The sequence below is a fragment of the Mustela lutreola genome, chromosome 16 (genome assembly GCF_030435805.1).
Source record: "Mustela lutreola isolate mMusLut2 chromosome 16, mMusLut2.pri, whole genome shotgun sequence".
Lineage (NCBI taxonomy): Eukaryota > Metazoa > Chordata > Mammalia > Carnivora > Mustelidae > Mustela > Mustela lutreola.
The window spans coordinates 10,011,988-10,036,764 of record NC_081305.1 but is presented as its reverse complement, the minus strand read 5'-3'; the positions used below and the strand labels follow the sequence as shown (position 1 = coordinate 10,036,764).

The following is a 24,777-nucleotide window of genomic DNA, read 5'->3' as shown; positions in this document are numbered from 1 at the left end:
CAGAGTCCCGAGTCTGATTCCCCGCAGATGGGAGAGCGCGGGGTAAGAAGTAAGCCAGCCCTGGAAAAGCCAGGACGGGATGAGAAGACAATGTGGCAGGCACCGGGCGGGAACCTGACTCTTGAGCACAAGGAAATCTGAGGGGCGGAGGAGACCTTCCCTGGTGTGTTTGTCAGGGGTCTTTGAGAAGGAAGTTGAGCCAGTGAAAGCCAGTCTTGCTCGCTCACGTAATCCAGTGTCCCACTGTGCCTCCAGCACATGCCGCACCGCGTGGGAATGGACTGTTACCAAGGAAACACGCACGGTGTGGTCTGAGGATGCCGCACGTTCCCTGACGGACTGTAACTTACCTGCCTCCTCCGCTAACACGTGAGTTCAAGGACGATCCCCCCTTCACGCTTGGGTTTCCACCGACAGCCCTAATCTTGGGCTCACGGTAGTTACATTTTCATTTTCCTATGTAACTAAAACCGTGTTAAAAAACTGACCTGCGTGATTGCTATTTCCCCCTTTTAGAGTAAGAAGTAAGGCTCACCAGCCTTATCGCAGAATTAAATGTTCCCTGCATGGGTGTGCAAACGAGATCCTTGTGAGCAGGAATGCCCCCAGATTTGTGCCCTGTACCCCCGTGGGGGGCGCCGTTCACACAGACAGGGTGGGAATAGCACTCCCCTAGTGGCGCTGCAGGGCATAAACACCACCACACAGGAGGGGTTTTGGAAAAGTTCTCGGAGGACAAATCCGATGAACTGGGGTGGGGGGCCAGTTACCTCTCTTGTCGGGAGCCGGACAGAAGTTGGTATTACAGGCTTGTAGCACCGGAGGCTTCTGGTGGAGCGGACAGCTGGCGGCAGGCCGGCCCTGCTGCACACAGTGGACCGAGCGCGTCTGCACACCCCCTCCGCAGGTCACCGTGCACTGCATAAGGGGGCAAGAGGAAGGAGTCAGCAGCACTCAGAGGGAGAGTGCTTGTGGCGGTCAGAGATGTCCAATAGAAGGCATCTCCACGCTCCATGCCAAACCCGGGCGCCCTGTTGATGAAGCCAGGAGTGGCCAGAGCCCGGCATGTATGCTCACGTCCCATCAAACATGCAGCAGGCGTGATCTGATCAGAAGGGGGTCCGCGGCAAACGTTCTCTCTCTTGCCCTAGAGTGTGTCTCCAGTTAAGTGACTGTAACGAAGACGGCTTCCAGAAATACAGAAGCCGCCATAAGGATGCAGAACAAATCATCCCAGTATTTAAAGAATTCCAGGTAATCTCCGCAGAGGCGGGGGTTGGGGGGGAGACATGGGGGACGGTTCAGAATTAGGACAGCGAAGAAATAATACTTTATCCGAGGCAGCTTTGGAATCCTGTCCTCGGTGCCTGGCCAAAGTCCGAGTTGGTCTGGTGGGTGTGGTGCTTCCTAGAAATCAATGATCTTGCGCTTCCATTGAAACAACAACAAAAAAATAGATGACTAACAAGGACTATCACCTTTTTTTTTTTTCCTCAGACATATATTTTATACCAAAAGAATAAATGAAATATCAGGAAAAAAGCCCTATACATGGATTATCTTTTGTTTTGCTTTTAAAAATGCACTACATTGTTCTTAGTGCAGATAGGTGAAGTGTTTATCCAGGACAAGCATCGTTATAGGGACTGGTGTCTGGGAGGGGAAAACCAGCAGGGATGGAAAACATACGAGGTTTGGTTTTGGAGTCTAGCTGATGAGGGATACACAATCACACTGGTTTCCTTTGCTTTTTTCTTCATGGTTTAGTTCTCAGATCCTCCAATACACGCAGACACACACATACACATTTTAGACATTTATACATGTGTATGTATGTGCATTTACAAATACGTATGCACACAAAAATGAACTATTGGGGCTTCATCAAGATCAAAAGGTTTTGCAAAGGAAACAGTCAACAACACCAAAAGACAACGGACAGCATGGGAGCAGATATTCGCAAACAGCATATCAGAAAAAGGGCTAGTATCCAAAATCTATAGAGAACTTATCAAACTCAAAACCCAAAGAACAAATAATCCAATCAAGAAATGGGCAGAAGACATGCACTTTCTGCAAAGAAGACATCCAGATGGCCAACAGACACATGAAAAAGTGCTGAACATCACTCGGTATCAGGGAAATACAAATCAGAACCACAGTGAGATCCCACCTCACGCCAGTCAGAATGGCTAAAAGTAACCATTCAGGAATGACCGGTGTTAAGCTCCTGTAGCCACTCTGGAAAACAGCATGGAAGTTCCTAAAAAAGTTGACAATAGAGCTACCCTATCACCCAGAAATCGCACTAATGGGTATTTACTTCAAGGATACAAATGTAGTGATCCACATGTACCCCAATGTTCACGGCAGCAATGTCCACAATAGCCAAACTATGGAAAGAACCTAGATGTCCATCAACAGATGAATGGATAAAGAAGATGTGGTATATATATACAATGGAATACTATGCAGCCTTCAAAAGAAATGAAATCTTGCCATTTGCAATGGCGTGGATGGAACTAGAAGGTATGCTGAGTGAAATCAGTCAGTCAGAGAAAGACAATTATCTTATGAATCTCTGATATGAGGAATGTGAGAGGCAGGGTCGGGGGTGGTGGGGGTAGGGAGGGAAAAAAATCAAACAAAATGGGACCGGGGAAGGAGACAAACCAGAAGAGACTCCATCATAGGAAACAAACTGAGGGTTGCTGGGGTGAGGGGAGGGACAGGGTGGCTGAGTGATGAGGGACACGGGGGAGGGAATGTGCTATGGTGAGTGCTGTGAAGTGTGTCAGACCGAGGGCTCACAGACCTGTACTCCTGGGGCAAGTAATATATTTTATTTTAATTAAAAAAAAACACCTATGCACGCCTATAAACACACACATTCTACACTGTGTGTACGTACGCTTACTTACAGAGACACGGATCTACAGACCTACCTTTGTGCTCGCACATGCCCCAGCCCAGCCCCTGTGTCTGTCATGGGGTAGGCAGCACCCCTCCAGCTGGCAAGTTCTGTAAAGAGCTCCTTGACCTCTGCTGGTCGGGAAGGGTGAGGACACAACACAGCTTCTCTCCCAGACTCTGCTTCACACGCCAACCTCGCCAATCAGAACCAAACCACTTTAACCAAAATTTCACGGGAGTCTTCTGAGAAAAAGGGTGCCTCTAACCTCTCATGTGTTTACAAGCCTGGGGGTTTCCTGCCTGAATTGACCCAAGCCGAGCTTTCCCTGCCTCCTCTACAAAACAGGCACAAAAGCACCCACAAGCAAGGCGGCTTCCATAAATGCCAGCTATTACATCATTCAGCAACTGGACGTAAAAACCAAAGGTGTCGAGACGAAGAGCAGTGTTTCTAGAATACAGGAGGCTCCCGGGGATCTTGAGAGCAGCAGCAAGAGTGAACAGCTGGGGCCACGGGACCAGTCTGGTCTAGGTGCTTTATGTTATCGTAGGTGCACATGAGAGATGAGCTCTTCGTTAGCGTCTTGGTTTTCCAGCGGTGACAGCTAGAGCTCTCAGGTGACGGAAGCAGCCCGGGGCCACGCAGGTGGCACAGCTCCCCGAGATCGTGAGGTCTCCCGAATCTGAGCTGCTGCTCTTGACCTTTGGATGGGTCCTTGGTGGCGGCGGCGGGGGGGGGGGGGGGGGTGTTGGGTGGCGGCTGCCGCCATTCTGGGAATGTGACGGGAATCCCCCGGCACTCACCTGCTGCCACGGGGATGTGAACCACACAGCAGCCATGCCGAAGCCGGGGCGGGCGGGACAGGTCCCTCGCTGGCAGGTTTCTTCCAAGTTGAGGTTTGGTTTCTTAATACTGCGGCACCTTCGCTCCGGGAAGGTGATCAGCTTTCCCTGGAAGGGCTTCTCGCTGCATTTCATCTCCCTCCGCCTCACGCCCAAGCCGCAGGTCATCGAGCACTAGGAGCCGAGAAGGGAGGCGTTAGGTGTGCAGAGCCCCATGGTCAAGTGTGCTGAGCAGACGCACCATCCGCGGGACGTTCTAGGAATGGGATCACGCCAGGTCAACCACGTGTGACCCTAAAGGCCAGGCGACCGCATCCCTCCTGCTACTGCAAAGAAACCAAAGGCTGGAGAATTCGAGTAACTGTCCCCACGTCTCAGAGCTTATCAGCACCAGAAACAGAATGGGGCACTGTCCCGCGGCGAGGCTCTGCGGTGAAGTGGCTAGCTCAAGGCCACAGCCGGAGTGCATACTGCAGGGAAACGGGGTGAGTCTGACTGACTGACCCACGCATTTCGCCGTCAGGCTCTGACGTCTCCAGGAAAGCGGGGGGGGGGGGGGGGGTGAAGAGCGGTGGGCGCGCTGCTGTGTGTGTGACTTACCATTTGGGCAGAATCAAAGGACACGGACGGCCAGACCCAGGGGCTGCTGGGCTGGAGGTCCCGCTTCTGCCGCACCGCACCGACCCCACTGTTGACCCCCGTCCTGGCCCGTTTTCCACCCCAAACTGCGATCTCCTCCTGGGCAGAGACCTCGTCGTCCCACCAGTGGCTGCCGCAGACTTCAGGCTGGGCTCCTCGTGTCACATTTCCGCTGGCTGGAGCTTCCCCCGCCACAGACCCAGGGCACGTCGTCCCGCGTCTTCTCCCCTCCACCCGCGTGTGCCCGGAGGGGGCGGCGGCCTCCCGAGGAACTCAAGACTCCGCGGCTCTCCACTCCCGAAACACGCGTCTCTCGCCCCCATCACGGCAGCCCACTGTGAGCACACCTCGCCTGTCCTAAGGGCTGTCTGCTTTATGTTGAGTTGTTCTGGGTCCTAAGTGGCCCTGACACTGGGGTCCCATGAGGCTTTTCAGCTTCTACCGCCCCCTCGCCCCACTGTCTCGGGTGTGTCATCCTCTCTCCCCTCACCCTGGTACGGGGCACACCTTCCATCTGGAACAACCTTCCCGACCCCATCCTTGCCCAGTTCTGGGTCATCCTTCTGACTCGTGCTCCCTGGAAAGTCTCTCCTGACAGAGACGCCTCTTGGTGGCGGGGCTGAGGGACCCCAAGCGCTCCGGTGGCATCACGGACCCCCCCGCCCCACTGCAGCACTCTGCACACCCTCCCCGAGGTGCCCTACACACACAGGGGGAGTTGTGCACTTTTCACGCCCAGGCACGGGCCTGCTCACTGCGATGGGTGCTTCAATGCGGGGTTTGGGGAAAGGTGAGGAGGGAAGAATGGATCATTAGTCGGCACCTGCTGTGTGTGTGGATCAGGAAGGAGGTCTGAGCCTCTGGGCGCCAGCGGGTGAACGGGAGCATTCGAACCCACAACCCAGCAGTACCGACGCTCAACTCCTACCTCACTCCAGGAAGAGACCACCCACTGCAGCCGGGTGTTTTTGGGGCATCGTCCCAGCACACAGCCCTCCTGGGACTCTGGCTTCGGGCTGCTGGAGCACAGGGTCTCTGAGACATTCTCTGCTGTGGGGGAGCTTTTGCAAAGGACTTCACGCTTCCTCACCCCTCGCCCGCAGCTCTTGGAGCACTGGAGATGGGGAAAATAAAGTCATTTGCCTGCTTGTTTCAAATGGTTCTCCTCCAGGTGAACATGGAGAACGTACAAATGAGGTATTCAACAAGTTCTTCTTAAGCTTTAAAACCAAATGCCAGGTAAAATCCCTTGCAGACAGTAGGAGAAATGTTTCCTCCCTCTGAGGCCTTAAATGCAGGTTAGCATTCCCCTTCAGCATCTGAATGCCCAGGGGCTGCTCGTTGCCCCGGGGCTGGAGACAAGGTTCTCTCTCCAGGGCGCACACGGTTCCCGGGAGAATGCTCCGTGCCTGCTCCCCGGGTCCAGCAGTGGCTCGCTCTCTGGCACAAGGCAGAGCTGGTCTGGGCACTTGCTAAGGAGGCTCATTGTGCATCTGATGGAAGCGAAATAGAAACAGATGCGCGCCTCTAAGAGCAAGAGACCGGGACATTGATAAAAATGGGTGGAGGGTGTCCAGTTCTTCTTCCGATCTGCTGCCTAGGGGGTGGGCAAAGCACTCGGTCAATGTCGGAATGAACCTGTGTGTTGGGCCAGTCACCCCCGCGCTCTTACTTTGTTGCCCTTCCCCAGGACTCTCTGAAACAGACAAGGCTTGGGGGAGAACCTCCCGGTTTTCAGATGAGCGGTTGAAAACTGGTCAGAGTCACTTGGAAGCTATCGGCTCCCAGTCTGGGTCTGCCCTCAAGGGACACGCCCCCCTCCCCAGCCTTGGTTTCTGAGCAGAAGGGTCATATGAAATGTGACCCTCTTGCCTTGGCTCTTGGTCAACATGCAAACATCTGGACACAACTGCAAGCCTCCTCCGAGAGCAACAGGACTTCTGGCTGTTCACACCCTGAAGGGAGCGGGATGACAGAGCCAATACTGCCATAATCTGCGAACCACAGCAGCAGAATGGCTTTCCATGTGATGCGGCATGCGTGTTGACTTGTGTCCACAGCCTTCTACCACCCCTCTGAGATGCCTGCTGTCATCCTATTCTCCAGAAGGGCCAGCTGAGAACTTAGAGAACTTAGAGAACTTGACCCAGATCAGTCAGGCAGCCGTCATGAAGCGGAGACAGACTTGGGCGTATCAGACGGGGGGGTCACACCACGGACGCATGTCTTCGTTCATTCAAGATTCTAGGTGGTTGACCCCTTTCAATAGAATTCTTACTTTGTTTTTCTGGGGTTTCCCCCCTATTTTAAAAATTATTATTATTTTTTTAAGAATGATCAAACATTTTAAAATTGCTTCCCAGAGGGTTTGAGAGACATGGTCTCTGAAAACAAGTTGAGGTAACAAATTTGGAGGGACTCCTTTCAGATTTGTCATGAAGATGTTCCCAAAGGGACACAGTTGGTCTTAGTAAACAATAATGAAATATACAAAAAACTAAGGACACAAAATACTCTCTCAAGATATTTCCATGTCCAATCTGGGGCAAACTCCATTTCATGAGGTCACATTTGGAACTGCTGGGTCCCCTAATTCTTTTCCCCATGCCTACCACACACATTTGGCTAAAACGACCTTGTGAATTTTCTTTCCTCTTGTAAAGTAGACCTTCCTACCTGCAGAGAAAGAGACCAGACATAACCCTATATCCTATTCAGTTTGACCTTCTGTTATAAATTACTATGTTCCTTCATTTTATTTTTGTTTTTTTAAGGATTTTATCCATTTGAAAGGGAGTGAGAGAGAGAGAGAGCGCGCACAAGTGGAGGAGGGGCAGAGGGAGAGGGAGAAGCAGGCTCCCAGCTGAGCAGGGAGCCTAACATGGGGCTCGATCCCAGGACACTGGGATCACAACTGAGCCGAAGGCAGATGCTTAACCATCTGGCCACCCAGGTGCCTGTTTCTTCATTTTAAAGCATTAACAATGCATGTCAAAAATACTCTCTCCCAGTGCTAGCTCCTTATTCCTCTAACAGAGTTGTAACCTTCAGAAAAATTCCATGTCCTATTATTAAAACAAAAGCCTTAATCTGAATTCTGTTGGGGATGTGACAGTACACAGCTATCCTTAATCAGAAATCAATGCTCCGAGGGGCACCTCGGTGGCTTAGTCGTTAAGCATCTGCCTTCAGCTCAGGTCATGATCCCAGGGTCTGGGATCGATCCCCACATTGGGCTCCTTGCTCAGTGGGGAGCCTGCTTCTCCCTCTGCCTTCCGCTCTGCCTACCTGTGCTCTATCTCTCTGAAAATAAATTAAAAAAAAAATTTAAAGAAAATATAAAAAAGAATTCAACGCTCCGGGATAATGTTCCCTAAAGGAAAGCACGGTAGGAATGTGGTTGTCCCAGCTCAGGCGACGGAACCCCTGCATCCTTGTGAGGGTTCCATCCAACCAGCTTGACCTCCGCGGTTTAGCAGGGGCAGGGCTCCCACGGAGCAGAATTACCACCATCAGCACGTCTTGGACCAGATAAATCTGTTTCGGGGAGCGTCCCCGACACTGTAACATGTTCCTCTCCCCCAAACAGATGCCCACAGCACCGCTCCCCCGAGTTGGGACCGGGACAAGTGCCATCTGAGAGGACCCCTGAGCATCCCAGCCCCCAGTGACCCACTGACCCCCTCAGAGCTGTGAAGGGTGGGTAGGTCTGTGCCTCTTCGGACTTCATCACTTTCTACCTTTCACCGAGAGTTTGTGAAGACAGCAAACTTTATGCCCCAGTCCCCTCTGGATCCCTCAGATGCCGCGGCTCTCTCCCCCTGAAGTGACAGTGACTATCATTCTGCGCCACCTTCCTTATATTTCTGTTTGTTCTGGAGCATCGAGCAGCCGTGCGCTGGCCTGCCCACCCCCACTCACATCCCTTCTAGCTGTGCTCGTGAGTCTAGCCCCAGTGGCCCCCATGCTCTCCTTCCTAGACTTCTAAGGAAGACTGAGCTGTGGGGCCGGGCTTTGCGACCCGCAGGACGCACAAACATCACACACACAGAGACAAGCCGATCTGCCTCATCACGTGCACTCCGTGTAACTCCCGGGAAAGCACAAAGGGCGGAGGGCCTCGTGGGGAGCCAGGACACCACCCCCATTTTGGCCACCATCCTTGACCCAGAAGGAACAAGACTCATGACTCCAAGTCTTACCTGAGACCAGGGCCCAAGGCTCCATTCGGGGGGGCAGGCACGGCTGTTGCAGGCCTGTACCTGCGTGGGGGTGCTCACCGGGCAGAGCGAGTGCAACACAGCTTCCTCCTTCTGGAAGGGCTTCTTCTGGACACACTGGACCTTCCTGCTCTGCTGGCCCCCCGCACATGACCTGCTGCACACGCTCCACTCGCCCGGCTTCCAGCTTGGAGTGAAAAACAAGATTACTTCCGGTGAGGCTGCAGCCTGGCAACCTCCCTCCCAACGCAGTGACTGCCTAAGCCTTAACCGCCGGAGGAAAGCTTCCAATCGATCTTAGAACCGATAAGGGCGATGCCTAGTAATTACTCTTGTCCAGGTTTGGAAGCCCATGCGAATGTGGTCCAGTGAGAAGGAGTCACATTTAATCACCACCCGGTTCTGGGCAGAAACATGTTCCTGCTCTCTGCAAGGGAGGAAACATGTGCCATTTGGAAGCCTGAGCGAGTCATTCGCTTGGCCAGATCTACTGGGATCTTCGCTTTGTGCCAGGGACTCTCGTCGGCATCGGGGTTGGAGAAACGAACAAGGCAATGCTCCTTCCATTAAGGAGCCTCCAACACAGTGACGAGATGGCTGTGTGAACACATCCAGACAACTCTATGGGGTGGTTGCTATAAGGGACGTTAATACAAAGTGCAGTGATGAGACCGAGGGAAGAATGATCAATGGGGGGGGGGGGAGGGAACGGGAGGGTGGGGGGGGCGGGGGCGCACACGCATCACACACACGTGCAGGAGGGGAGGGCTCGCTCAGCAGTTGGTCCTACAGAAACTCTAAGGAGGAAGTTCCCCCAACTACTCTGCTTAGTCTTCAACTTTATGGAGGAGTTAGAGACACAACCTCGTGTTCTTTATTGAAAGATCGCCAGACCCCAGTTATCCCGGTGCTCTGAGATGTGGTGTGCATGTGAGGACGAGGCAGTGAGACCCACTAATTCTTTCCAGCAACTGCATTTGACCAGTAGATACTCTAGGATCGGAAGTTCTGGCATTAACGAGACTCCTTCCCTCCCCTAGATGACCTTATGCGTTTCAGTCACAGGGACGGTGTCTGAGACGGACCTTGGTTTACCAGTATTCTAAATCTCATTTCAAGAAACACAATCTCACTGAGACCAAATACATTTTTGTTTTACCCTTGCATTTCTGCCACCTTTACCAGTCCTGTAAAGGTTTCCCCCACCAGCCTGATGTGTGAAGTTAAAATCCTTTCCTTTTGTTCAGAGAATGTGGCACGTGAGTTCTAGATGATTTGGTTCTAAAACACTACATGATCCATATTCTCTTCAAGAAAGAGAATGCAAAATAGAGTAATTCCGTATTTTTGTAATTAATTGGGTCTTATAAGATGCAGAGAAAATATACTTAGTATTTTGACATTTTTAGTTTCACCATTTTCCTATAAAGATGGCATCATTGTCTACCCAATTCAAGTTTTTCCTTCATGCAACAAGTATGAGTCCATTAAAATACAGAAGAGCACAGCAGGTAGACCTTTTGTATGCCAGGCATGGTTCCACACCCTTGAGCCCCGGGCTCACTCCCCATCGGTCCTCAGTCCCTATCAACTCCACTTCAGAGCCCAGTTCCTATACTGCCCAGCCCCCCTGCCCTGGCTTTTTTATACAAGACCTCTTCATAGCGCAGATCTCACCGCCTCTCAATTATTTCCTTACACAGCCCTCTTTTCCTCTTGACTGTGAGTTCACTGGTGGCATCAAATACAAGTTCTCCAGATCTCTACTGTCAGCCCAAGGCTGGTATCCAGTAGGTGCCTATGACATGCCTGTTGCTTGGAAAGATAATGGAGTTAGATGGGATGGAGTCCTTTTTCCTTCTAACTTGAATAACCTAAGACTATTTCCAGTCCATGTCTGGGGGACAACAGTCCCTGAATGTCCCATTGTTCCCACAGAAAATACAAAGATGTGAATGATAAGGTGGAGAAGGAAGGAAAGGAGCCACGGAGCCTGCCTGTGTCACCGCTCCAGCCCTGCAGTCATTGTGAGGGCTGTTCTGCTTTTGAACAGCCAGTAACTGGTTACTGCAGAGTCTCATTTCTACACAGGGTCATCACAGAAGTTCTAGAAGTCGGGCACAAGCTAGGCTCCCTCCTTTTTCACGGATGGACATATGAATGGGGTCCGTTTCTTGGCTTGGCAGAAATAATCAACAATGTGAAGGAGGCAAAATATCAGCTAGTCATTCAAGAAGACTCACAATTACACACACACACACCCATCTGAAGAAGACATTACTCCACAAGCATCTATAACACTGGTTGGTAATCATGTCTTCGAGCCACTGGGCATTTTTTAGAACCAGATATTTCTTAGCAAAATGGGAAAATCCAGGGAAGCCCACCAGATTTCTTTCTCCTCTGTGTGTTCAGGACACAGGTGGTTCCAGATTCTTGGAGAAGGAGGAGGTGGACAACCAGGCAGATGGGTTGGTGAGTAGCTAAAGCCCCAGACAATGAGGACAACTGCACTATTACAAGCAAAAAGTATCTGTCTGTGCATAAGAAGATTGTGCAATATAATTGCATCACCCCAAAGCAAACACTACTTATTAAGATGATCTGAGACATTAGGGAACACAGCACTGCTTTAGAAGAAACTCTGTTGATTCTCTATAAATACATCTGGCAGAAGATCAATCACACACAAGACTCCATTCGGCTGGGCAGATTACTTAAAATTAGTGTTCAAACAATAGTGTGGCTAAAATCCATCCCCAAAACACACCCGCTGAGCTCCCCATAGAGTGCCATCATCAGAAGCGGATTACCCCTTGGCCTCTACCTCTTTCTTTTCATTATGTGTCTTGCTACTGTGTAATTTGCATTTGGGGTTTCACGGTCTGCATAGTATTATGATTTTTAAATTCTTGGATGACTATATGAAAGTTAGGCAAACAACCACATGTCAATTTAACTAATATGGGATTTTGTATTATTTAAATCTGTCTGATTTAATTCAGAGGAGGCTTTATGTAAAGATTAAAAAACAAAACAAAACAAAAATTTTTAAAAAGCACGTTTAAATCCCAAGGTTAGGTTTGCTTAGCTGGAGTCAAATGAATGTCTAAAGGAGATCTGTGTTTTTCCAGTTCTATATTGTAACCTCAACTGTCTTCTTTTCTCTGTTACTTTTTTTGGGCATTTTTTCTCTCTCTCTCTCTGGGTCACTTGTAAGTAGAGGCACTGGCAGTGGGTTTTAATTTTCTCATATCAACAAGGAGAGCGTATAAGCACAAATATAACCAGAAAGAAATTTCCAGATGACTTACTAAGCAGGGCAGGAGAAAGCGTTGCATATTTTGGGTTCAGTTGCTGGCTTGGTTCTTGCATTGCAGAATGAGGAACTGACTTGAGTGTTTTGATCTCGTAAGCAAACGGCCTTTACACTTATGTAACCTAGTAAGACATCGAAAGTTACAAAGTGAAAATTACAGATAACCAATTCAATTTCAGTTCCAAAGGCAGCTTCTGACTTACCAGGACTCTGATGTTTAACTTAAGGTATGGAATCCAAATAGGGTGTTGAGAACACCTCCCTTTGATAAAAATCTGCAACTAATTTGAATCCCATTCCTCTGCCTCTGCCACCGAGATAATAGTTTTCATATTTTAATAATTTTAATATGTAGCTTCTTCAGTTTCAAGACCACTGTGGATTCTTGAACCATGAAGTGATTAACACAACCTTTGGAAAACAGGGTGTTTATACCGGGGCATATCCCACAAACTTGAACTCACATTGCATCCGTCTATTGGAAAATGTTCTTCAAAGAAAAACCGTTCATAAATTCTGCATGGAAACTCTAACATTCTGCTTTTCCATGAAGCATCTTCTGCTTCCGTGAGAAATAGATGTAAACAAAGAGCTGAACTCGGAATATGGAATCATACCTGTCAGCTAGGACTCGGGGCTTCTGGTTTTTTGCTTTAATGGTACTTAATGCCTGATTTGCAGTGTTCGTCTCCGGACTTATCAGAGGCACATATTTTTTATGTGTGTGAATAATTTTGTCTGTCGGCTCTCCAAATAGGAATGCTGCCTCCTCTTTGAATTCTGTTTGTTTATATTTACATGGTACCTTTCCTTAAAATTGAATCTGAGAAACAATGAAAAGTCCCTCCTGTGATAATGATTAGGTTGAGGGAGGTCTGCCTGGAGGAGGCACATGCCAACACTGGGATTCCCTCAAGTTAATTGTTTACTTCCAGAGCATTTATTCATTTGAACTCTCCTTCTCCTATGCCTCGGACACACTACGTTCTGCGAGTCACACGAAGGGACAGCTACATCAAGGGAAGAGGGAGGATCCCACAATGCTCTTCTGCAGCATCCTCCCTCTGGTTGGACTCATTTGCCCTGAGTGGCAAATGGACTGAATCTCTCTCCTTCCCGGGGAACTGGGCTCTCCCTGGAATTCCACGAAGTTATTCCAAATGATCTCAAAGAGCATTTAATACAGGAAAAACTGCTTGTAATTTAAGACGAAGTGAAAAAGAGTACATTATAAATACATATGGATAGAATGGTTTCTGTGCTGTAAAAAAAAGAATACAAAATGAGAACATCTAACACATGTGTTGTTACATTTGCATAAGACAGTAATAGAATGACATAGACAAAAGTGTCCATGTTGGCATACCCTGCTTCAAGGATTAGGGTAAATTTTTTTTCTTCTGCATGGCATATTGCCTTTAAAATGTGAACTACAAAAAATGTATTACTTCTTTCAGTAATTTCACATTTTCTTCTTTTCTTTCCATATAACATATAGTGTTGTATTAGTTTCGGGTGTACAACATAATGACTCAGCAATGTTATACATTACTCGGGGCTTGTCATGATACATGTACTTTTTTTTTCTATTTTATTTTTTTAAATTTATTATTTTCTTTTCAGCGTTACAGTATTCACTGTTTTTGCACCACATCCATTAATCCCCTTTACCTATTTCTGTAAAAATGTATTACTTCTCAAGTATCTGATATATTTAAAAAAGAAGTCTTTCCTTGTGTTTTATTTAATTAGCATGAGCCCGTGAGGAAGGCTTACAGACCAAAGAATTTCTTCATTTTCTCTATTTCTGTTCTGTGTCTGGTTCAAGATGCCCCATTGTGTTCAGGGAGATGGACGGAGTCGAGAGACCCACTGTCACCACAAGCTCTGGTAATGAGAAAATGAGTGACCGGCCTCCATGCTTCCGTTTTACGGATCCGTTTATAGACTTTCGTTCTTCTTCTCATAGGGGCAAGGGTAACAAAGACGGACTTACACAGAAATATAGGAAATCTCTGGATCTAAATAAAATGCTTGCCTTCTGCTCACTGAGAAGATGGCTGTTGTTTTCCCAACCTGAGGAGGGTGATTTCTGAGATTTACCACACTTCCCTCCTGAGAGAGAGTCTGCGAGCCTTGCCCCTGAGGGGATGGAGTGACACAAGACAGACGCTTAGGTTTGCCTAGTACCTGTTCTCACTGGTTTTGACCCTGCCTACCACGAGCCTCAGTAGGCGGTTCTTACTGTAACAAAAGTCAGCACAGGGAGAAACTAAACTGTAAGCTGAAAAGAAAAATATAAATAGATATTTTTGTCTCCCCCCCCCCCCATAAATTCAGATAGATGAATTGTGAGTCCTGGTTATGAATGACTGGAATTTTCTGAGACTTAGTGCCTTTCTCCACAGGAAAATCCTTAAAGAGGACACTAATATTTGCTTTCTACAGGGATGGGTCCCCTAAAAGACAGTTCCTTTGTTGCTTATTTAAATCATACATTTAAAGAGGTCTGAGATTGCAGAACCTGTTCTGAGAAGAGACTTGGAAGGCAGAATTGGAAAATCAACTACCTCCACCACAAGAGACGGAGCACGGGGACTGCACTGTGGTCCAGGCGTGGTTTTGCTTTTTTGAGGCCGGCTGAGTTCCATTCGTGACCTTGGGAAGTGCATACTTCCAAGCTATGCCCGGATTTTTGCCTTGCATCAGGACCTGGACAGTGTAGACACAAGCCAGAGGTAGAGAGACAGGTCAGACCCCGGAATTCCAGAAATCTCACTGAACATTCTTAAGATATTTTTATGACATTTCGGCCTTAAAGTTGGCTCATGCCATTGTTCCCAAGTATGTTCTATGTTGAGTTCAAGTTTTCCCTAGATACTTTGAAAATGTTTATTTCCGTACCATCAAAGCTGTGATTAGATGGATGTTAAATAGGGAAACATGACTTGACATTTGCCGTAAGCCCACAACCCTCAAGTCTATGTATATCCATTAATAAAGCAAAAAGAAATTATTTTTACAATATATTGAAGGCAATAAGGTTATATTATGAGGTCTCAACATTCTGATTAAACTTGAAAGCCTAGCATGGTACTAACACACAGTGGTGCCTCACAGATAATGTTGAAACTGAATCTACATAGATATATTTTTAAGATTTATCCTGGACCACAATTTAGTCCTTCTCCTGGGTGCCAGTAGAAGCTGGGCACAAGGGAGGTACTCCAGAAACCACAGAATACCCCACTTAGAGTTGTCTATCGTCAATTTTAAAATCCAGGCAGGTTTCCAGTAGGATTTTCAAAGAGAATCTGTCCCAAGAGAATGTGTCTGTTGATTTTATACCAGGATGAACAGATAAGACCACAAGAAACAGGATCAGAAGAAGGGGTTGGTTATATATACTGGAATGGATTTAATCTTGAAAGAACTTAGGATACATAAAAAGATGCTCAATGTCCCTGATCATCAAGGAAATACAAATCAAAACTACAATGACATATCACCTTACACCAGTCAGAATGACTCAAATCAACAATACAAGAAACAACAGGTGTTGGCGAGATTGCGGAGAAAGGGGAACCCTTATGCGCTGTTGGTGGGAATGCAAGCTGGTAGAACCACTCTGGAAAACAGACAGAGGTTCCTCAAAAAGTTAAAAATAGAGCTATGACCCAGCAATTACACTATTATTTACCCAAAGAATACACAAATATTAATTCAAAAGGATACATGCACCCTGATATTTATAGCAGCATTAGCCACAAGAGCCCAATTATGGAAACAGCCCAAGTGTCCATCAACAGATGAATGGATAAAGATGGTGTATGCATATACAGTGGAGTGTTACTCTGCCATAAAAAAAAAAAAAAAAAAAAAGAAATCTTGCCATTTTCAGGGACATGGACTGAGCTAGAAAGTCTTATGCTACATGAAATAAGTCTGTCAGAGAAAGACAAATACCATATGATTTCAATCACGTGTGGAATTGAAGAAACATGAGCAAAGGGCAGAAAACGAGAGAGGGGGGCAAGCCAAGAAACAGGGTCTTAACTCCAGAGAACAAACTGAGGGTTCCAGAGAGGAAGTTGCGGTGGGGGTGGGGGGGTGGGGAATGAAACAGGGGAAGGGACTGAGCACGGGGTGATGTATGGAAGTACTGGAATCTATGCTATATACTGGAAACTAATATTACACTGTATATGAACTAACTGGAATTTGAATAAAAACTAAAAAAAAAAAAAATACAAAAAACAAACAAAAAAAAGGTCATAGACTTAGCATAAATCTGACCCTGTAAGGTCTGGCCACTAACATAAGAGCCATCATTTACTGGCAGGACCCACATGTCAGGCCCTCTGCTGGACACTTTCTAGGCATTATCTCAAACCAGTCCTATAACAACTCTACAATGCAGTTGCTCATTTTTTCATTGGAAAAAAACCAACAAGAAAGAACTTGTATAAGATCACACAGATGATTGGCAAAAAAAAAAAAAAAAAGCTTAAAATAGAATGTAGGGCCACCAACAAAATTTGCCTGAATGCCGCAGTCTATCACCTTGTTTCTGGTGCGGGCAAACATTGCTTGCCTCCCTTCCTGATGCACTCTTAAGTACTGCTTTTCTTTTTTTCCTTCTTGCAATCTCAAACATGAGTATAAGTAGCTGTTTCTCTCCTGGGCAGTGAGTCTTGTGGAAAAATCTTTACCACTAGGACTGGCATTCGTGCCCCCAAAGCAAAGCAGATTTCCAGTTAAAAATAGGCAACCCTGGCTCTTTCCCCGTCTGGTGAGAGCCCACTTCAATCAGAGCTAGGTGGGTGGTAGCTGTTTATTATACCAACCACTGCCCAGGATGCTACAGAATGGTTTCCACTTCGCTGCTAGTTTCAGCGTCTCCAGGAATATTATGCCTTACTCTGAAGATTCCATGGTGTGACCATCATTTGCTGTACAAGAGTACAAACACTTGGTGCCTCCCAGAAACAGCCAGCATGCTGAGAGATGGGTCTTTGCCCCCGGTGCCTCCATCCAAAACAGAACACAACAGATGATGACCATTAAGATGGAAAAATGCCAAGTTCTCCTTAGTCACCCAGGGAAACCTCAAAATCAAGGTCTTAGAGGTCTTACTTTTGAAGCTCTTTCTAGTCTTTTTCTCTTTTTATAGCTATGTCATACAACTCAGAATTTTCAGATATGTCATACAATTTTATGGCTATGTCATACAACTCAGAAAATTCAGAATTTTCATTCTGAAAATAATTTTTTAAGGATTTTATTTATTTATTTGACAGAGAGACAGATCACAAGTCGGCAGAGAGGCAGGCAGAGAGAGAGGAGGAAGCAGGCTCCCCGCTAGAGCAGAGAGCCCGATGTGGGACTCGATCGCAGGACCCTGGGATCATGACCTGAGCTGAAGGCAGAGACCCTAACCCACTGAGCCACCTAGGAGCCCCTTATTCTGAAAAGAATCTTGATGCTCATTGATATTTCAACTCAATCTCCCCTTTAATTAAAGTAGTATTCTCGTATGTAACACTTCGGGTTTCTGTTTTCTTTGTGCTGCATCCCTTTAAGCAGAATCGCTTCGTACAGAGATCTCAGAGGGAGAGAGTAAAAGAGAGAACCTCCCTACATGTGGCCATAAAATGCTGGGGAGGTGGAGTGGTAGTGAGGGGTTGTAGTGAGCTGTCAGGCTCACGAGGCAGAATGATGTTACAACACGTGGAGCTGTATCACACATGCAGAGAAGGGACACATGTTCAAGTGTGAAGCATGATAGAGAAATCCACTCATTTGTCTCTACTTCCTAAGACTACCCCATTCTCTGCCATTCAAACTAGACCCTGACTCTGACTACCACAAGGGCAAAGGGGTCCCCAATGGAAATGTGAAAAGAATTGAAAACAGTAGTTCTTGCCTTTTGAGTGTGAAAGACTGACGCTCTAATGATTTGAGAGGGGCTTAATACACTTTCAGTGGGCAGGAAAAAATACATTCTACTTTCAGCTTTTAGACAGAATCTAGAACCTAAGTCATACACAGACTGTGGTTTCACTGTAAATGTCCACAGTAGCCAAACTGCCGAAATGCCCTTCACCAGATGAATGCATAAAGAAGATGTGGTCCATAGACACAATGGAATATTACGCAGCCATCAGAAAGGATGGCTACCCAACGTTTGCATCAACGTGGTCAGGACTGGAGGAGATTATGCTGAGTGAAGTAAGTCAAGGAGTGAAAGACAGTTATCATATGGTTTCACTTACATGTGAGACATAAGGAATAACATGGAGGACATTAGGAGAAGGAAGGGAAAAATGAAGGGGAGGAAATCAGAAGGGGAGATGAACCATGAGAGACTATGGACTGCGGGAAACAAACTGAGGGTTTCAGAAGGGAGGGGGTGGGGTGATGGGTGAGCCTGGTGGTGGGTATTAAGGAGGGCACGTGGTGCATGGAGCACTGGGAGTTACACGCAAACAATGAATCATGGAACACTAGATCAAACACCAATGTACTGTATGGTGACTAACGTAATTTTAAAAAACCATTTTAAAATGTTGCTGTGAACAGCAGGATGTGCTTAGGGAAAACAAATGACACATGAAAGTGTCATTACTATTAAACAAAGCCAATCAAGATATCAAGTGTCCCTCAGCCTCCAGTATAGCTAGCCAGAGAGAATTATCAGTGCCGCCAGCAAGAAGAGAATTTCCACGATCTCCCCCATGACCTCTTTCTGCATCTGCACCCATACACGTCAGCCCTCCTGCTCTCATCCACGATGCCTGACCCCACCCCCTGTTTAGTCTGAGTTCTCCACCAGGCTTCAGATCGGCCCTCACCCACCTCAGAACACCACTACTAGAGCCCCTGTATCTTGAGCTTCACTGAAATGTCCCTCTTAGACTTTTCCCATCAGCATCCAAGCATGCTACTCTCTCTCTCATCTTTAAAAAATGTCCACATACATGGGCTGCATCTCCACACATCCCTCCAGTTCATATCCCATTCCACTGATTCCCTTCATAGCAAAAATCCCTCAGAGAGTGGTCTTGACTCTGTCTCCGTATCTGTTCTCCTTCCTCCATGATCCTTCTGGATCAGGCGTCGCCCCCAAACACGTCACTGAAACTGCTCTCTCAAGGGCGACCTGCCATACCCAAGAGTTGATGGGCCTCGTCTTACCAGACACAATCGATCACTTCCTCCCTGGTTTGCCACCCGAAGCCCATTCTCTCAGTTCTTTTCCTGCCCCGCAGAACTTCATTCCTCACATCTTTGGAGAATCCTCCTTATCTCTTAGCTGTCATTATCAAAGAGACCTCCAACCTCTCCACCTCTCCTTTAGCTCTACACACGCCTTCACGGGATTTCATCCAGTGCTCTGATTTTAAGTGCAGTCCGCATGCTGCCCACTCCTAAATCCATCACTCCACACCGTATTTTCCAAGAGAACATTCTACAACGATGATAGCGGACTAGAATCCCGTGTTGCTCCATACGGTAGCCACAAGCCACAAGCCACACGCGGTTTCTGAACATAGCACACTACTATGACTAAGTAAACCTTTGCATTTAATTTAAATCTAAACTTAAATAACCATGTGTGGATAGCGGCTGCCCTATTGGGCAGCAGAGCTGGAGATGAAACCCATCCTCTAAGGTCCATATTCACACACTCAGCCGCCTGTGAAGCATCTCTCCTTGAATGTTTAAAAGGCACAGCAACATACGACAGTGAGCTTGTGACTGTCCTCCCAGTACCCTGTTCTTCTCGGTCCCATGTAATGGCAACCAGTCCTTTCAACTGTTCAGGCCAAGGTTAAAAGTTGGAAGCACCCTGATCTCCTTGGTCTTGGTCTCACACCCTCTGTCTCATCAGCCAGGAAATGGCGTTCTCTTCATGTCCAGGGCACCTCCAATCTGACCCTGTCTCCCTTTGTCTGTCACCAGACAGACTTCCTTGGTCTACGCTTCCCTCATCACCTCTTCTGATTTCCATGCTCAGGGCGCTCTAGGGATGAGGAGAAGCCATATTCTCCAGGAGAGGAGATAAGGCCGCACCATTTTAGCATTCTAAAAATCACTTGCTGACAGTTACTAAAGGGATGAAAAACAAAATGCCTTCGAACCTGCAAATCCAATCAAAGGAAAAATCAAAAGCTGCTGTGAAATCTGGGATGGGTTGGGGGAAGGGCAGACCACATGAAGAAGCTTTGTAGCCATCGCTTAATTAATCAAGTATCTTGGTGACAATTTCTGCCAAGAAGCCACAGAGTCACAAAGACGATTTAAGTTTTCTTTGATGATTTCTATTCCCCTCAAAGGGGGCAAATTTTTATATTGGGTTTCCCATCTACCTTCCCTCACAGTTCAAACAAACATATGTAAGGATTTCCGGAAGGACAAAATCTTTTAAATTAAAAAAAATTTTTAATTTAAATTCTAGTTAGTTAACATAAGTATAATATTAGTTTCAGGCATACAATATAGTCATTCAGCAGTTCCATACAACACCTGGTGCCCATCACAACGGGGCCCGCCTTCAACCCCGTCACCTGTTTGACCCCCGCTCACTCATCTCTCTTCTGGTGACTATCGCTGTAAGACTCGGTTTCTGAGTCTGCCCCTCTTTCTCTCTGTTGCTTTCTTCGCTCATTTGTTTTGTTTCTTAAATTCTACATACGAGTGAAACCATACGGTGTTTGTCTTTCTCTGACAGACTTATTTCACTTAGCGTAAGACCCTCTAGCTCTATCGAGGTCCTTACAAATGACAAGATTTCGTTCTTTTTTATGGCTGAGTAATAGTCCATCCTACGTACATACCTCTTACATAGCCATTCATCAATTAATAGACACTTGGGGTGTTTCCATAATTTGGCTCTTATAGATAATGTTGCTGTAAATATCGGGGTGCATGTATCCTTTGAATTAATATTTTTGTATTCTTTGTGTAAATAATAGTGCAATTGCTGGATTATAGGGTAGCTCTATTTTTAGGTTTGTGAGGAACCTCCACACTGTTTTCCAGAGCGGCTGCACCAGTTTGTATTCCCACCAACAGCGCATACGGATTCCCCTTTCTCCACATCCTCGCCAACACATGTTTCTTGTGTTGTTGGTTTTAGTCATCCTGATTGGTGTGAGGTGATACCTCATTGTAGTTTTGATCTGGCTTTCCTTGATGGTCAGGGACATGAAGCATATTTCCATGTGTCTATTCACTATCTGTATGTTTCTTTGGAAAAATGTCTGTTCATGTCTTCTATCCATTTTTTAATTGGATTATTTGCTTTTAGGGGGTTGAATTCTAGGATTCTTTAAAATATATTTTAGATACTAACCCTTTATCAGATATGTCATTTGCAAACGTCTCCCATTCAGTAGGTCGCCTTCAGTTTTGTTGAGTTTTCTTCTCGGTGCAGAACTTTTTATTTTGATGTCATTCCAATAGTTTTTATTTTTTATTTTTTTTTGCTTTTGTTTCGCTTGCCTCAGGAGACATACCCAGAAAGATGTTGCTATGGACAATATCAAAGAAGTTACTGCCTGTGTTCTCTTGCAGGATTTTTATGATTTTAGGTCTCACATTGAGGTTTTTAATTGTTTGAATTTATTTTCTTGTGTGGTGTAAGAAAGTGGTCCAGTTTCATTCTTTTGCAGGTGGCTGCCCAGTTTTCCCAGCACCATTTGTTGGAGAGATGGTCTTTTTCCCGTTGGATATTCTTTCTTGCTTTGCCAAAGATGAATTTACCATATAATTGTGGAGTCGTTTCTGGGTTTTCTGCTCTGCTCCATTCACCTATGAATGTGTCTGTTTCTGTGCCAGTACCACACTGCTTTATTTGCTATAGTTTTGCAATAGAACTTGGAAGTCCAGGATTGTGATGCTTTCAGCTTTGCTTTTCTCAAGATTGCTTTGGCTATTCAGGGTCCTTTCATACAAATGTGTACATTCCATACATATTTTAGGATTGTTTACTCTATCTCTGTGAAAAATGCTGTTGGCTCTTTTATAGGGATTGCATTAAATGTGTGGGTTGCTTTGAGTAATATAGACATTTAAATAGTATTTGTTCTTCCAATCCATGAGCATGCAATGTCTTTCTACTTCTTTCTGTCACTTTCAATTTCTTTCCTCAGCATTTTACAGTTTTCAGGGTACAGATCTTTTACCTCTTTGGTTAGGCTTAGTCCCTCTCTTACTATTTTTGGTGCAATTATAAATGGAATGGATTCCTTCATTTCTCTTTCTATTGCTTCATTACTGGAATAAAGGAATGCAACAGATTTTTGTATGCTGATTCTGTATCCCATGACTTTACTGAATTTACCTATCAGTTCTAGCAGTTTTTTGAGGGGAGTCTTAGGGTTTTCTATACATAGTACCATGTTATCTGCAAATAGCAAAAGTTTTACTTCTGTCTTGCAGATCTGAGTGCCTTTTATTTCTTTTTGTTGTCTTATTGCTGTAGCTAGAACTTCCAGTGGTGAGAGCAGACATTCCTGTCTTGTTCTGACTATAGAGGAAAAGCTTTGAGCTTTTCCTCCCTTAGGATGATATTAGCCGTGGGTTTTTCATATACGTTTGTTAGTATGTTGAGTCATGTTCCCTCTAAACCTACTTCGTGGAGGGTTTTCACCATGGATGGTGGTTGTACTTTTGTCAAATGCCTTCTTAGTGTCTACTGAAATGATCAGATGATTTTATACTTTGTTTTATTAATGTTAAGTATCATGTTGATTGATTTGCCAAAATCAAACCATTCTTGCAACACGGGAATAAATCCCATTTGAACATGGTGATTGATTTTTAAAATATTTTGTTGGATTCTGTTTGCTAGTATTTCGTGAAGATTTTTCTGCCTACCTATCAGAGATACTGGCCTGTAGATCTCTTTTTTAGTGGGGTCTTCCTCTAGTCTTGGTACAAGGCAATGCTGGCCTCATAGAATGAATTTGGAGGTTTTCCTTCCTTTTCTAGTTATCGAAATAGATCGAGAAGAGTAAGTGTTCATTTGAAGAGTAAAATTCTTGTGCTTTCTGTAGAATAGCACCAGACAGAAGACTGGATTCCAAGAAGGCAACTAATCCATTTCATATTACCAAGTAAGATTACGTAGCCAGCCAAAGCAAGAAGAGAAATAACTTATACAACTTACTATAAATACAAGATTATGTGGCATATAGGACATATCATTTATATTTTGTTTGCTGAACACATTAATGCATGCAGCAAGCACATAAATGAATAAAAGATTCTCCACTTTAAAAAATGAAATGACTTCAGGCTTGAGTATAATGTCTACGTAGCTGTAAAGTCACATGCAGAGTCGTGTGCACAATCACGTAGGCTGAAAAACAATATTTGCACAAACCAGCAGAAAGCGGATTTAAGAGTCTAACATCAGCTCACACAGGCCTCTGAAAGGCAGTAATTATTTAAACAAATAGACATCAAGGCCAAGTACATAAAAGATGAGTATTTGCCAATTATAGCGTATTATTTGCTTCTCGGGGATAATTAAGGTATTCTCTGCCCTTTTCTTTATGCTGTATCAAGGAGCGAAGTGACCAAGAGCAGAATACACACCAATCATCTTGTCTCTCACAGTTTGGTGCTTGTAAGTAGTTAATCCTCTGGAAACAGGTCATCTGCCCAGCTAATAGAATCTCTGTTGGTCACACTTTCACCCTGTTCTTGAGAACAGAACTTTGTTTAAAAAAAAAAAAAAAAAATCAATCCTACCCTAAAGAATGGCTCCATAAATCGTGGGTCCTGAAGCAGAGTGAAAACACAAGGCCCCTTGTTTAAAAAAAAAAAAAAAAAATACTGGGGCACCTGGGTGGCTCAGCTGGTTAAGCATCTGCCTTCAGCTGAGGGTATGATCCTGGGGTCCTGGGATCAAGCCCTGCGCTGGGAAGGGAGTCTGTTTCTCTTTCTCTCTCTCTGCTACTCTCCCTGCTCATGCTCTCTCACTAATAAATAAATAAATAAATAATAAAGTCTTTAAAAAATTAAGAATTTCAGGTTAGTGACAGCAGAGCACAAATCGAATACAGAGTCCTTCCGAGCATGAGGCTCCGTGGACACTGCTGGTCCCACAGCCACGAGCCTACCTTTGCCGCACCTTCCAGTGGTTACCTGCCCTCCTTTCAAGACACGATTTTAGGTCGTCCAAATTCTTAATGACCCTGTGGTCTAACACTGATGTCACCGGCTATAGAGGCTATGGTCTCCGGATAGGAACGGCCGGTGACATCTGTGAGACCATGTCAGGAGAGCCTGCCCCTAAGGACCTCAGTGTGACCATGGCCAGGGGGCACAGACTGTCCCACCGGGGCCAGACGGGTACCAGCCACACAGTTGAGACTCCACCTGAGGACCACGACCATTCCTGGCACTCCCATCTATTTTAAGGCATTTTCAGTGACCTTGTTGAAAGCAGTCAGAAACTGCTCTCAGCACTAGCGGAGCACACAGCCACCCTCCAGGGCCCGGGAACGCCACCCCACCCCCGCCCGCGGCACAAGGTCACGTTCTGTTCTGAGGCCCCCACGCCGCGTGTCAGCCTGCAGGGCGAGCTGATGAACGTACACATTTACAGAGGCCGCCAGCGATTCCGTCTACTTAACTGGACTTAGTCCAGAGAATTTTCCAGCCAACTGGCACTGGGTCTCTAATTTACAGCTGGCAAGCCACCTCCATAACTACTTCCAGGTCCTCAGTAGAACTGTTTAATGTCCACCTCTAACACACGAACCACCTGACTTCAGACAAAACATTCAGCAGCTCTGACCGCAGGGTGCAGAGTTATAAAATTTACAG

The 24,777-nt window shown here is 46.1% G+C and overlaps 1 protein-coding gene across 1 annotated transcript in view; it reads right to left on the bottom strand.

Moving 5' to 3' along the window:
• The window catches only part of ADAMTS18 (ADAM metallopeptidase with thrombospondin type 1 motif 18), a 138,598-nt gene that overhangs the window by 6,803 nt on the left and 107,018 nt on the right, over nucleotides 1-24,777 (bottom strand). Inside the window, exons 17-22 of the mRNA XM_059152999.1 lie at nucleotides 14,505-14,646; nucleotides 11,930-12,056; nucleotides 8,598-8,802; nucleotides 5,324-5,509; nucleotides 3,718-3,930; nucleotides 771-918 (exon numbers count right to left, since the gene is read on the bottom strand). Coding sequence (XP_059008982.1) covers nucleotides 771-918; nucleotides 3,718-3,930; nucleotides 5,324-5,509; nucleotides 8,598-8,802; nucleotides 11,930-12,056; nucleotides 14,505-14,646 — 1,021 coding nt within the window. The remainder of the gene's footprint in view (nucleotides 1-770; nucleotides 919-3,717; nucleotides 3,931-5,323; nucleotides 5,510-8,597; nucleotides 8,803-11,929; nucleotides 12,057-14,504; nucleotides 14,647-24,777) is intronic.